This window comes from Elaeis guineensis, chromosome 16 (assembly GCF_000442705.2).
Source record: "Elaeis guineensis isolate ETL-2024a chromosome 16, EG11, whole genome shotgun sequence".
NCBI classification, from domain to species: domain Eukaryota; kingdom Viridiplantae; phylum Streptophyta; class Magnoliopsida; order Arecales; family Arecaceae; genus Elaeis; species Elaeis guineensis.
The window spans coordinates 41084729-41097316 of NC_026008.2; the positions used below are offsets into that span (position 1 = coordinate 41084729).

The 12588-nt window shown below is 36.5% G+C and overlaps 1 protein-coding gene across 2 annotated transcripts; it reads right to left on the reverse strand.

Moving 5' to 3' along the window:
• Positions 1 to 1440: 1440 nt before the first annotated feature.
• LOC105058903 (probable adenylate kinase 1, chloroplastic) lies at positions 1441 to 12152 on the reverse strand. Of its 2 annotated transcripts, XM_010941972.3 has the most exons (4): positions 11643 to 12147; positions 9203 to 9343; positions 6740 to 7012; positions 1441 to 1844 (listed from the first exon to the last, which is right to left on the reverse strand). In XM_010941972.3, exons 1-4 carry the CDS (start codon positions 11931 to 11933, stop codon positions 1701 to 1703), a joined length of 849 nt encoding a protein of 282 aa, XP_010940274.1. In that variant the 5' UTR covers positions 11934 to 12147; the 3' UTR covers positions 1441 to 1700. The 2 variants fall into 2 exon arrangements, with proteins under 2 accessions (XP_010940274.1, XP_073106334.1); XM_073250233.1 differs by lacking the exon at positions 9203 to 9343 and having other exon boundaries at positions 11643 to 12152.
• Between the last annotated feature and the right edge of the window lie 436 nt (positions 12153 to 12588).

The window sequence follows — 12588 nt, forward strand, 5'->3', positions numbered from 1 at the left end:
GTTTATACTCTGATAGAACGAGTTATGATCTACTGATACAGTCCGTATCCCTTAGAGATAAGCTATACTAATACCTTAATCACAAGAATTAATATTACAACATAAGAAAAAAAATAAATCTAATTTGTATGGTGGATTCAGAATTTTTGAATTATTTCTCTAACTTATTTTTTTCATAAATTAATTTATACTTTTAATTTAATTTTTATTATTCTATTTCTTTTTAATCTTTTTGTAATTAATTTTTTTTTATTTAAAAAAAAATAATCGTCCTACATTCCTGTGGAAACGATCCTAACTCATTCTATCTATATAGTTTGAGTTGATTTTTATTCTTGACCGTCTACGACAGCGATCATGAACTCACAAATTTATCCGACGTGCCCATCCCACAGTAGTTTGATAAATAATTTTTGAACTACGGATTTTTTAAAATATTTTATTAAAAATATATTATTTAAAAAAAAATCCAAAGGTTTTGACCTTCGTCTTCTTTCCTCATCTGGTGAAAATAACCGGACAGGAGGGGGGTTGGAACCTCCGTCCTTGCCTACAAACAAACTGCCACATTTCCTATAACGTACCCCCCTCCCAAAATTCTTTGAGTACATTTTTTTTTCCATTGCAAGTTCTGTGCAACAGACAGCTGGAGATTAGGATTTAAAACCATCATATATACTTGGATGATTGGATCAAACCAAGTCTCTTTTCGGATCGGACAGCTCAAGTTCAGGTCTTGTCTAACTTCAGGGAACTTGCTTTTGATGGATCAATCTGATAGTCTTTTGAGTACACTAATTTTTTCCGCACTGTGAGCCACCTTTTGATATAGAGGATATATTTGGCTTCAAATAAAAATGATGCAGCAACCTACCACCCTGCTGGACAGCTGAGTTCTGATTTATATAGAGGACACCATGACTGCAATGACCGATTAGGTTGAACCTTCAGTAAGTTCAGCACTATCGCTAGTGGGGCTGAACCAAAATAAAGATGCATCTCCATGGGAGCTAGATGATTCCAACAGTCACCCTCTCTTCTGCTCCAGTCAATTCCAGCTCAAAAGATCCCAAACTTGACTCAAGATGAGCGTTTCTGGTTCTGTAAAGCTTAGAACTTCTCCAGTACTCAGCAATTCCTAGAACTCACTTCATTAACTTGAAAGTCAAATTTGCAAGTCCAGATAATTAAAGCTAACAACAAAACTGATGTTTGGGTTATGATTATATCCAACCTCATCAAACCAAGAATCTTTTTTTGGGTGAAAAGACTGCACCACTGTGAGCTCCTTTGATTCCAAATGACCACTGGAGGCCTAAAATGTTTCTTGGCATCTGCATCATCCTGTCAGGTCATGATCTGGTTGTGACATTTATATGTTTGGAAAACCAAACCCCATAATAGTGGGAAGAGAGGAAGAAATTAAGCACTTGTGCAGCATAAAGAATTTAATTCAAATCCCTGTAAGATCAAAATTAGTACTTACATAAAATTAGTTTATCTGAAAATTTTCAGCAAACATAATCAAAAATCATCCTATTACTTCCATATTACACCTTTCCTCCAATAAATAATGCGCAAAACAATTAGCACCCTTTATAAATGGTGGGCTGGGTTTGAAATTTTATTCAAAAAATCATTGAAAAATCACAAAGCATGGAAAACAAACATGCAGAGAATCTCTGAACTTTGACTTATGATCATGCTGCTGCTGATTGCTTGTCATCATGGTCTTCTAGATTCAAAACTTGCAACAGCTTTGGCCAAGACTCTGGGATGCCTCCTGGCAAATCAAACTCCAAGAGCTTCCCTCGGCTGCGGTAGAACTCCTCGACTGGTTGGCTCTGCAGAAACAAAATGTTTTTGTTCTAAAACACTAGTATACAGGCAAAAGCACGATAACACTAATTCATATTCATAAAGCAAAACATATGGTGAATTGCAACATATGTTATGTATTTCAAAAGGTAATGTCAGATGCTGTTCCCTTCACATCTGCCTCGGATCATTGAATTTTAAAAGATGGGCGACCGACAAATGCACCCAGATACCTGTATGAATTACCAGGTTTTTAATAACTAAAGACCATATAGATGGCAAAGAGAAAGAGCTCTCCCTCTTCCTCCCCATGCCCTCTACCTGACACATTTCTTTCTCTGTCACCTTGCATCACCATTTGCTTTCTCCATTGAGTGCCCACACCCACCCCTCTGTCATCACTGATACCATGGACCCCACCCCACCACCAACAAGCAACCAGTTTCCACCATGCTCCCAACTCCACTTCCAACAGCCACTAAGCCATCCTCCTGCGATGCCTCCACATTCACATCCTGTCAATGTGCCACCTTCCATAATGCTGCCTGCTCCACCTCACCTTGCAGTATACCCACCTACTCCCACCATGCTACCTCTTTTGCCTCGCATAGCAATGCAACCACCTCATCCCGCCATGCCTCCTCATTCTTTCATCATATCATGTCTCCTTTGCCTCCTGTCTCAATGTGACCTCTCCTAATACTATGACTTCCTCCTCCCATCTACTCCACCTCTAGCAGCCATTAGGTCCACCTCCTAATATAAGCTTGCTTCCCCCTCATTCGTTGACTACCTCCTGAGTGAGTCCACTCTTCATCTGTATCCCTCTGCTGCACCGCAATTGCTGGTGACCCATCATGGTGCTTCCTTCTCATCCCCATCTCATAGTTCAGTCAGTTCAACTGGAAAACTACAAATTCCCTCTCTCTCTCTCTCTCTCTCCCTCTCTCTCCCCAATATATATATATATATATATTCGCTTTTTGACCCCATGCACCATTGTGAAGTTACCAGCACAGAGACAAACCTAAGTAGGGATTAGTAGCCTTTCTTAGAAAACGTGCATACTCCTTGCAGAGATGATATCACTCTAATCCTGCTCCTTAAATATTCCTAGTCTAAGCTCCATAAAGTGAGTCATCCCTACCTCCTTTCTTGTCTCTAATCTGATCGTTGCTCTCATTCCTTTCTTCTTGAAAACTGAGAATGCTATACGAGGGGTCAAATAAGTACTGCATGTAAACTGGGTCCCGGATAATATTGCTTTGCATCTTGTGCACAGCTGTAACCCCACAATATAAAGTGCTACATATCATAGGGTTAGCGAAAATTTATCCATGTTAGATTCCAGCAATGAAAGTTTGGGTCATAAAAAAATTAGCAATGCTAGATTTCAGCCATGACAGTTTGTGTCATAGCTGTTGGTGTTGCACCAGATCTGTTGGTCTATACCATTTTTAAGTTTATATAATAATTAGCTGTTTTCCAACCAAAAGTTTTTTAAGAAATGGTATGAGAATAAGATTCTTTTTATTGTCTTATATACATAGGTGAGATTTGCTTTCCTTGAGTTATTTGGATACCATGTATGTTGTAAACAAATGTGTAGATTAAAAAAGAATATAGCAATTTATAGTTTACTTGAAATTTATAATGAGAATTTCAAAACACTAAAAGAAAACTGTTTATATTCAAAATTAGAGTATGTAAGTACTTTGATAAGAATTGAAAGTTCGCTTGGAACTGTAATGAGAATTTCAGGACAGTAATTAAAAAAAATAATCTTTTCTTTCTAAAATATGGGCACATCAAATACTTTAATAAGAACTGAAAGCTTACTCATGGAAGCACCAGAGAATGCCATCAACATGGTGAAAAATGTTTGTTTTAGGTGTTGCTATTAATAGTAGCATGGATTCAAAACTTGTGTAGGTATAATTAACTCAAATTCATGTGTAAATGATTTAAAAAAATGGCATTCAACTCAGAACTAAACAAACAAGTAGAAAAGTGGTTATTAAATTTCAGTGTACCTGCATTACCTGTAGTTTAATCACATTAGCATTTGGTGCTGCACAATTCTGTGCAAGACAGTCATCTCCAATTTGATAGGTATGGTCATGAAAAGTGCACTTAGCAGTTTGCTAGAGAGGTCATGTAAAATTGAACATATAACCTTACATGGTTCACACCCTCTAGCCTCCCCGAGGATCAACGTACATGTCAAATGATTAGGCTGATAGAATACAGCCTAGATAATGATAGACCTTGGAATTTTCAAAAACTATTTTTAGACATTCAGCAACACCCCCCGCCTCCCCTCCCCTCTAGCCCCACACCCCCCCCCGGCCCGCGCACACACGCACGAAAAAAAAAAAAAGCAAATACACACACCTAACCACCATGAAAAGAAAAGGAAAAGCACCACCACCACAAACAAAATACAATGCCTCTTGCTCGCTCCAATAAAAGCTTATTGATTGGGTGTACATGATATCTGTCATGTACAATAGTTGTGGTCAAAAGCACAACTCAACTAAGCCTTAATGCCAAACTAGCTAGGATCAACTACATGAATCCTTTTCCACCATTCTGCTATGTTTAAGGTCACACTTTCTAAAAGATATAGCAATATTAATTCCTTACTACTTCATCTGATGCGATTTTCGGTCTACAATCACCCTTTTTTCTTGCTACATGTATCAAATTACTCCTTCATACTACTGCATCTCTTAGCCTACATTGTATATGTTCCAACCATATTAATTGTCATTCTCTCGATTTATTCTTAATTAATATTACCTCCATATTTTTATGAATGATTTCAATTCTTATTGTCTTTTCTTGTATAGTAACTATACATCCATTTCAACATTCTCATTTCGGCCACACTAATCTCATGCGCATTTTACATAATTGGACATATACATATCCCATAAATTTTTCTTTCAATTTAGTAGGAATCTTAAAATCATATAATTTCTTAGTTGCACTTCTCCATTTTACCCATCCTAGTTATACTATGGATAACAACTCTTTCAATCTCCCCTTCATTATGATTAATTGACACTAAATATCGAAAATGATCACTTCTAAAAATTTTGTGATTTTCACCCCACCTCTATCTCTATTTCTAATTTTACTAAAATTGCATTCTACATATTCCATCTTGGTCCTACGTAACTTGGAACCCCTAGACTGTAATGCACTCCTCTATAATTCCAACATACGATTAACTCATATCTTAATTTCAATCACTGTGACTATATCATGTGCAAACAGCATGCATCACAAAATACCATACTGAATATGCCTACTAAGCTTGTCCATAACTAGTATAAAAAGTAAGAATTTAGAGCAGAACCTTGGTGTAAACCTGTTGTAACTGAAAACTCACTAACATTACCACAAATAGTCCTCACACCATATGTTCTTAATTGGGTTAATATAAGTAATGAAGACTCCTTTTTTTCCTGTAGCACCCACCATAAGACTTCTTTAGAGAGACTATCATATGCTTTCTCTAAATCAATAAAAACTATAAGATGATCTTATCTCTTTTCTCTATATTTCTCCATTAGTCTCCGAAGGAGAAAAATAACTTCCATAATCAACCTTCCAAGCATAAAACCAAATTGGTTCTCTAATATTTGTTCTCACACCTTAAATCTGTGCTCATTACTCTCTCTCAAGGTTTCATGGTATGGCTAATGAGTTTAATACCATGATAATTAGAACAAGTTTGAATACTGCTTTTATTCTTATAAATCAATACTATAACACTTTTTCTTCATTCATCAAGCAAATTTTTGGTCTTTAAAATCTAATCAAACAAATTCATCAACCAAATTACTCTCACGCCATCTGAATACTTCTACAACTCAATAAGAATTCCATCAAGTCCAACCGCTTTTCCTATTTTCGCTTTTTCATAGCCTCCTTTTCCTTAGATACTCCATTTCTACATGTATACTTAATATTTCTACACTCAATGGAACTAGCAAGAATTCTAAAGTATTCACATCACTTTCATTAAATAGCTTACAAAAATACCTCCATCTTTCTTTGATCCTGTCTTTCTTAACTAAAAGTTTTGATTTTTCATCTTTGATGTATTTAACCAATGGTTAACTATATTGTGGTGCACCGCCCTGTACCAACCCCCGAACCAAGACTCGGTGCAGTGGATTGACCCCCGCACGGGCATATTGACATTGTACCAACATGGTACAGGTACAGAGTCTAATTTTGAGCCTATGGAGCAGCCTCCTAGTCATTGTATCTATTAATTCCATCAAATTTCTTGTCAAGGACCTCATATTCCAAGTTGCTAAATGTATCCTACTTTCCTGGAATAACTTCTTTACCCACACTTATCCATTAAAATGTGAGCACCCATGCCTACTTCCCATCATATCTGGGCACTATATGGCACACCACTTTTGCAGAACGCCCTACTTAACCCTTGCCCACTTTCCACTGCACTGAGGTTCAATGTGGCCATCAACCTATCACAATCCTCCTCCTTTATCCAAAGCTTAGGACTGGCTATGTACAAATATAGGGGCATATTAGTTGCTTATAATAATTGGTTTAACTATCAATTTTTGGCTTGAAACAAAAACATCAAATTTGGCAGCTGAAAATTTGAAAGCACCTAGCAGTAATGATCATTTAGGCATGGAGAAACTCGAGGACTTTTCAGGCATAGTAACATTTAGAGCTATTTCTGAAACACTTAGTTTGATTGTATGCTTACAGGAGGGCATTGAATAGTAACAAAGAAATGTCAAGAAATAAGAAATTCTTATGAAGCATTATGGAGTCATTATCTGGAAATTGACTCCAACGGGACCAATGATTTTTGGAATTGACTTTATAACCCTTAAAAAAAAAAGATCCTGAAAAAAGGGTGCATTACCGTTTCATTGTATATACGTAAACGCTCTTTTACCACCTCTTCAGTATCATCAGCTCGAGTAACTAGCTTTGACATGCACTGTGCAGGAGGTGGAAGTGGGGCCATGAATATACCAGGTCTCCCATTCTCACCCTTGACATTGATGGAGGCGACATTGAAGTTCTTTCCACACTGGCCGCAGATCCTTCTACCTAGGCACTTCGCAAGCAGTACATCTTCTCTAAGCTTAAGGTTCACAACCAGGTCAATGTCTGTCACTCCCTCCAGTATTTCCTGACAAATCAGAATACATGCAAATAAGCACAGTATATTGCAATTCTTCAAGGCAGTGTATCAGAATTCCAAGTTGCTATCAATTAGCATATAAAGTGGATTAGCTGCATTTTCTTGGATTTGTTGACATTAGTATCAAAAACATGCAGGCAAATTCATGATGAAGTTGATGAGATATTATGTGAAAAACAAGAGCTTACTTCTTGGCTTTTCTTGGAACAAGGGATGGAGTTAGAAAACAATATATAAGAGATTCCAAAATGTTGGACAAATATAAGAAAACCAATTTAAATGACATAATCATATGCAACAGAGATTACAGAGGTGCTTATGAGGGCTTGGATTTGTGTGGAAGCATCAACAAGAGGAGATAAGCAAACAAAGAATAGTTGGATGACTAATACATTGAGGTTTTATAGGAATCCTGAGAATTACCTTATTCCAGTTTATGGGGAAGTTTCAAGGGGAAACTATTTAATTACTTATTGTCCAAATAATGTCCCGTTTGCAGCAAATTTGACCTCACCTTACTTCTCCTTATATATAAAGAAAACTCCCTGTTGAGCACTGGGCATAGTCAACATCAAATGCAAATGCAGGATTTATAATACTGTCCTGGTCTGTTGAAGACTTTGGCATAACAATGGAGAATTGTCTTAACCAGGAGAACTTCTAAGGGGAATTTTACTCTCCACAGAATTTCAGAGATTTCAGAGGTTAGGAATGGGCTCTGGTTTAGTAGTTTGAATGGTTTACTTTCTTCATGACTTTAAAAAAGAAGGGTGGCAACTGGTGTTCATGCTTGAGTTTTGTTAGTTTTGTAGCATACCAAAGTTTCTGAAATTGCTAAGTTTGATACCGGTGTTTGTAATGCCTTAATATACCTATTATTGATTTAGAAAAGAAAAGATTTCTTTATCGGATTGTTCACACCAGACATCAGGTCTCCTGAACTGTGCGAAAGCCTTTTGAGTAACATTCTTTGAGATGGTAGCATTGTTAGTGGACACCTGTGGAGATTCAGTTTTTGCAATTTGCTACTCATTTTCGCTCTTGGACAAATTTTGAGTTACAGTAACACATGTTAACTTGCTGGTGGGTTGCATCGCTAGTAATTTTACATGCCTAGAATTATTAGGCATTGCTGGAAATAACTGCAGTCAGAACTTTCATAGGGACAATATCTAGGATACAGATTATGTAACTATTTAGATTGCAGGGTACTCATAATATTTATCTTTTATACTTGATCCATTCAAAGTTTTGTATATGTCCCTTTTTTTATATTTGCACACAGTTTTCTTTTTTATATTTTCTTACCATTTTCCTTGTTTCCTTGGTCTTTATTTTTGTACAGAGTCACTCCATCATAATGCTTTTATCAGAGCATCAAGCCCTATGCTCTTAAACATTATTACCAATGACTGATTTCCCATTTGGCTCTTTGTTTAAGACACATGCCTCGAACTTGGTCCATGTCTAAAGATGTTGTCCTGTAGTTGCATAAGCTCAAGTTGCATAACCAGAATGTAGCTCTTTGTGACTATCACTATCTATTGGCGTTCTAGGTTTCATGGCAGGTCTCTTGTCCAAAGATGCCTAGGCCAGAACTGCACCATAGGAGGGTTGATATGTAGTTGAGATATGGTCAACGACAATCTCAGAGCTTCATGCACCACACATTGATCATGGAAGCCATCCCTAGATAGATGAGTCAAAGTTTGTGGATTAATATCAAGAAATTGGCTAGCTAAGTGGGATTGTGATTCTCTATCTAAATGGAAGAGACCTCCAGGAAAAGCTGGACACCCTATTCTTTGGAATGGATTATTACTTTCTAGCTTGAGGTATACTACTTGACTGGAATCTGCTTCCAGTCACCAACACAAATAACCGCAACAGTTTTAGCTGCATTGATGCATGATGTTTGAAGTCTATGATAGTCAATGAGGACAATAGGAGGATGGATGGTAAATATTTTAATACAAACAAACTTTCAAAGGTATCCAGATAGCAGCAACTGTTTTAGATCAGATTTAATTGTGGATGATTTTAAAGGAAAAATAATAGCAAGGAAAAAGCAAAGGAGGTGTTACATTGACATGTTACTTCTGAACCAAATACACATTGACAAGACAAAATATCACATGAATTGGTTTCTTATGTTTCCTTTGAATATCAATTCCTCACCGCTTGTCTTATTGTTCGTGGAAAACCATCAAGAATGAATCCTGATTCACCATTAGCTTCTGCATTTTCAAGACGTTTAGACAACAAATTTATGATGATCTCATCTGACACCAATTTGCCCTGATTTACGATATCAGCAAGCTACAAAATGAAACCAAAATCACTGGCATCAATCCAAAGCAATGAGTTTTTGATATACAAATAACATACTTGCACTTAGTACAATGTAAAACAAATGAAGAGATCTTGATTACTGCAATGGCATCAAAAAGAAAAAAAGGGGTCTAGTCTAGAAAGCAATCTCAATCATGTCAACAATCTTCTGAATACTAATATATAGCTTTGCGTACTGGAAAGTAAAATCATGGAATTCCTTGGCAAAGACTAATAACTTGAATTAGAGAATTTAATTAACATGTGTTGACCTTATAAAAAAAAGAAAAAAAAAAAAAACTAGTTCTTGTTTCCAAGGTATTAATTCAGAAATTAAATCTTACATCCAACAAAAAAAATATAAAGAATGCAATTCAAAGAGAAGGATTATAAAGTTTAACAATTTTATAAACATTTAAAACAAACATGCAGAACATCTTTATACTTTCCATTATTTTTATAAATTTTAAAACAAACACGTAGAACATCTTTATACTCCGCATTATTCTCTAGAAAGATCCTTCATCATAAAATTTCTTTGCTTTTAGAAACAATTATCTAAGGGCATGTTTAGTTGGGGTAAATTGGGCTCTAGAATAGAAATTGGAATGAGAAACTCTTTCCAGCCATTTGGTTGGGGGAGTCCCATTCCCATTCCAATTCGAAGGGGAATGGTAATGCCCCAATAACCCAAAACCTAATCCCAACCCTCCTGTAGTAGTCAAATCCCATTCTGATTCCAATTCTAGCCATGAATCAAATGCATCAAGAAACATTCTAATTCCGATTTTTATTCTGATTCTAATTCCGATTTCATATCTGATCATAAACAAAACGCACCCTAAAAGTTATCATCCCAATAAGGGCAAGGTTGTTTAAACCATGTCACTTGATAAAGCTTAGGCATTCACCTATTATTTCAACAAGCCATAAGTTTTGAGGGTCTATTTTGATCTTAATTTTATCAATGCTCAAAAAGAAGCATAGAAGAATATAAGCATGGATTAAGTCTAGATGTTCCTTTATTTGATTTATTAGTGCTTGATGTGATGTACATCATGGGTTTCCCTATCAATCATAGCATGACCACCATGCCCTGATGACACTTCAACTATCATTTATCTCAAAGTTCTGTGAAGCACATCTACTAAAACTTCATGGTAAATGAGATGTAATCATCCGTAAGGAAATCCAAAAGTCTCAATGTCTATGGAACATGCTCGTCACATTAATGACAGTTCATGTAAAGTGAATTCTTCCTTTCTTTTTCTTTTTGTTCAAGGGAAACCACTTGTCATTCAAGGTTTCATGTTCTAAAAGGAAAACTATTTTTTACTACTTGATCATCTGCTGAATAAAGTAGTTTTTTTATGTGGCAAGAAAAGAAGTCTTTTTAGTTTTCTGTTGCTATACCTTCCCTAATGAGTGCATCTTATAAGGTTATGAGGTTTCTTTATCATCTTATATTCTCTGATAGTTCTGTATATAAAAAAGATAAGATGGTGGCTGCTTGAACAACATAAGTGATGATTTTCTCATGTTCTCATAGACGTGCAAGTTTTTAACTAATATAAGTTTGGTGCTGAAGAGAATTAAACAACAAGCAAAACAAATATAAAGGTCGTATGATATACATGTCACGCACATCAACGTTTCTGCTTTTCCTCACTATTCCTGAGCAAGGTTGAGCAAAGATTCGCAACAAATTAACAGTTGAGACCCCTTTGAAGGAATCACCAGAACTAAAGGGAATTTGATGGTTTGGGGTTGAGCAAACAATACAATAACCCGCTCTAGGAAAAAGGAAAGCAAGATAATCTTTTCCACTATATATATAAATAAATTTTTCTGAGTTCATGACTTAAGATTCAATGAATATTGTAACAACCCCAGCTTCTCTAATGCATAATTGCTTGTATCTTCTTGCCCATTAGAGCAGCCCTAACCCTCCAATACATTTCTAATTACCAAGATTCCATATCAGAGCGCTCCTACTGTTTTACAAATGCTTTCTTTTTATATAATCTAGTTTGTGTAACAGAATCCAAACAACCTTTTTTCCAATCTATTTAACTTGATCAGAAACTAATCCACGCCGCGCCTAATTAAACCAAAGTCATATCAACAGAAACAAAAGCTTCCCCTAACACAAAAACAACAAAAACAACATGAAGATAAGATCAGAAGAAACAATATCAAAAAACAAACTTTAGCTAAGATTACGATCTTCTAATGAGTCCCCACCATTTAGATCAGAAAGAAAAGAACCAAAACACTAATAAACTACCTGTGGGGCGAGGGGGCCGGAAGATGCGAGCTCCTCGCGGACAAGATCGCCGGTGGCGATGTGGGGGACACCGAGGAGCTGGGAGAGGCGGCTAGCGTAGGTGCCCTTCCCCACGCCAGGGCACCCGAGGAACACCCACTGCACGTTCCGGCTCACGGGATCCCTCCTCCCCGGCATCCCCTGGCGGGCATCACCCCCAGAGAAGGCCAGCGACAAGATGCACCTCCTCGCCGCCGCGGTCGGCAGACGGACGGCGGCGCCGGCTCTCAACAGGCGGTTTAGAGCCGCCATCGCCGAGGAGAAGGGAGGGAAAGCTCGGATTCTTGTTTTGTTTTTGGGTTTTGGGGTTGGGGCGTTGAAGACTTTGGAGGGAGCGAGGGATGGGGAATAGTTTTGGTTTAGAGAACGTTGGAAAGCAGCACTTATTCCGGAGGACGGCGGCGGCGAAGTAAGGGAAGAGGAGGGGAAAGAGAGAATAGAATAGGTCACGTGTGGGTAATTGCCCGACAGAATAGGGCAACGGTTGCGCTGGTTAACAAAAAACCGAAGCTGGTTTTTTGGCTCTTTCCCAGAATAATACAAAAAAAAAATTAAATATCAAAATACATCAAAATCAAATTTATTTATCAAACTAATCTAAAAAAAAAAAATATCATTTTGAATGACGTTTTTAAAAAGAAACGCCAATTAGAATATCGTCTTTAAAAACGTCATTTAAATGACATTTTTAAAAACGCCATTCAACACGGCGTTTTCAATTTTTCCTATAAAAAAAAAAAGAAAAAAAATCATGAAATAATGAAATTTTTTTTTAAATTTAAAATTAATAAATAAATTAAAATTTTAATTTTGATTGAAATTTAAAATATAAAGATTTGAATTTGTAATTTATTAAAAAAATAAATTTAGATTTTTTATTTCAATTTTTTTAAAAAAATGTCAAAAA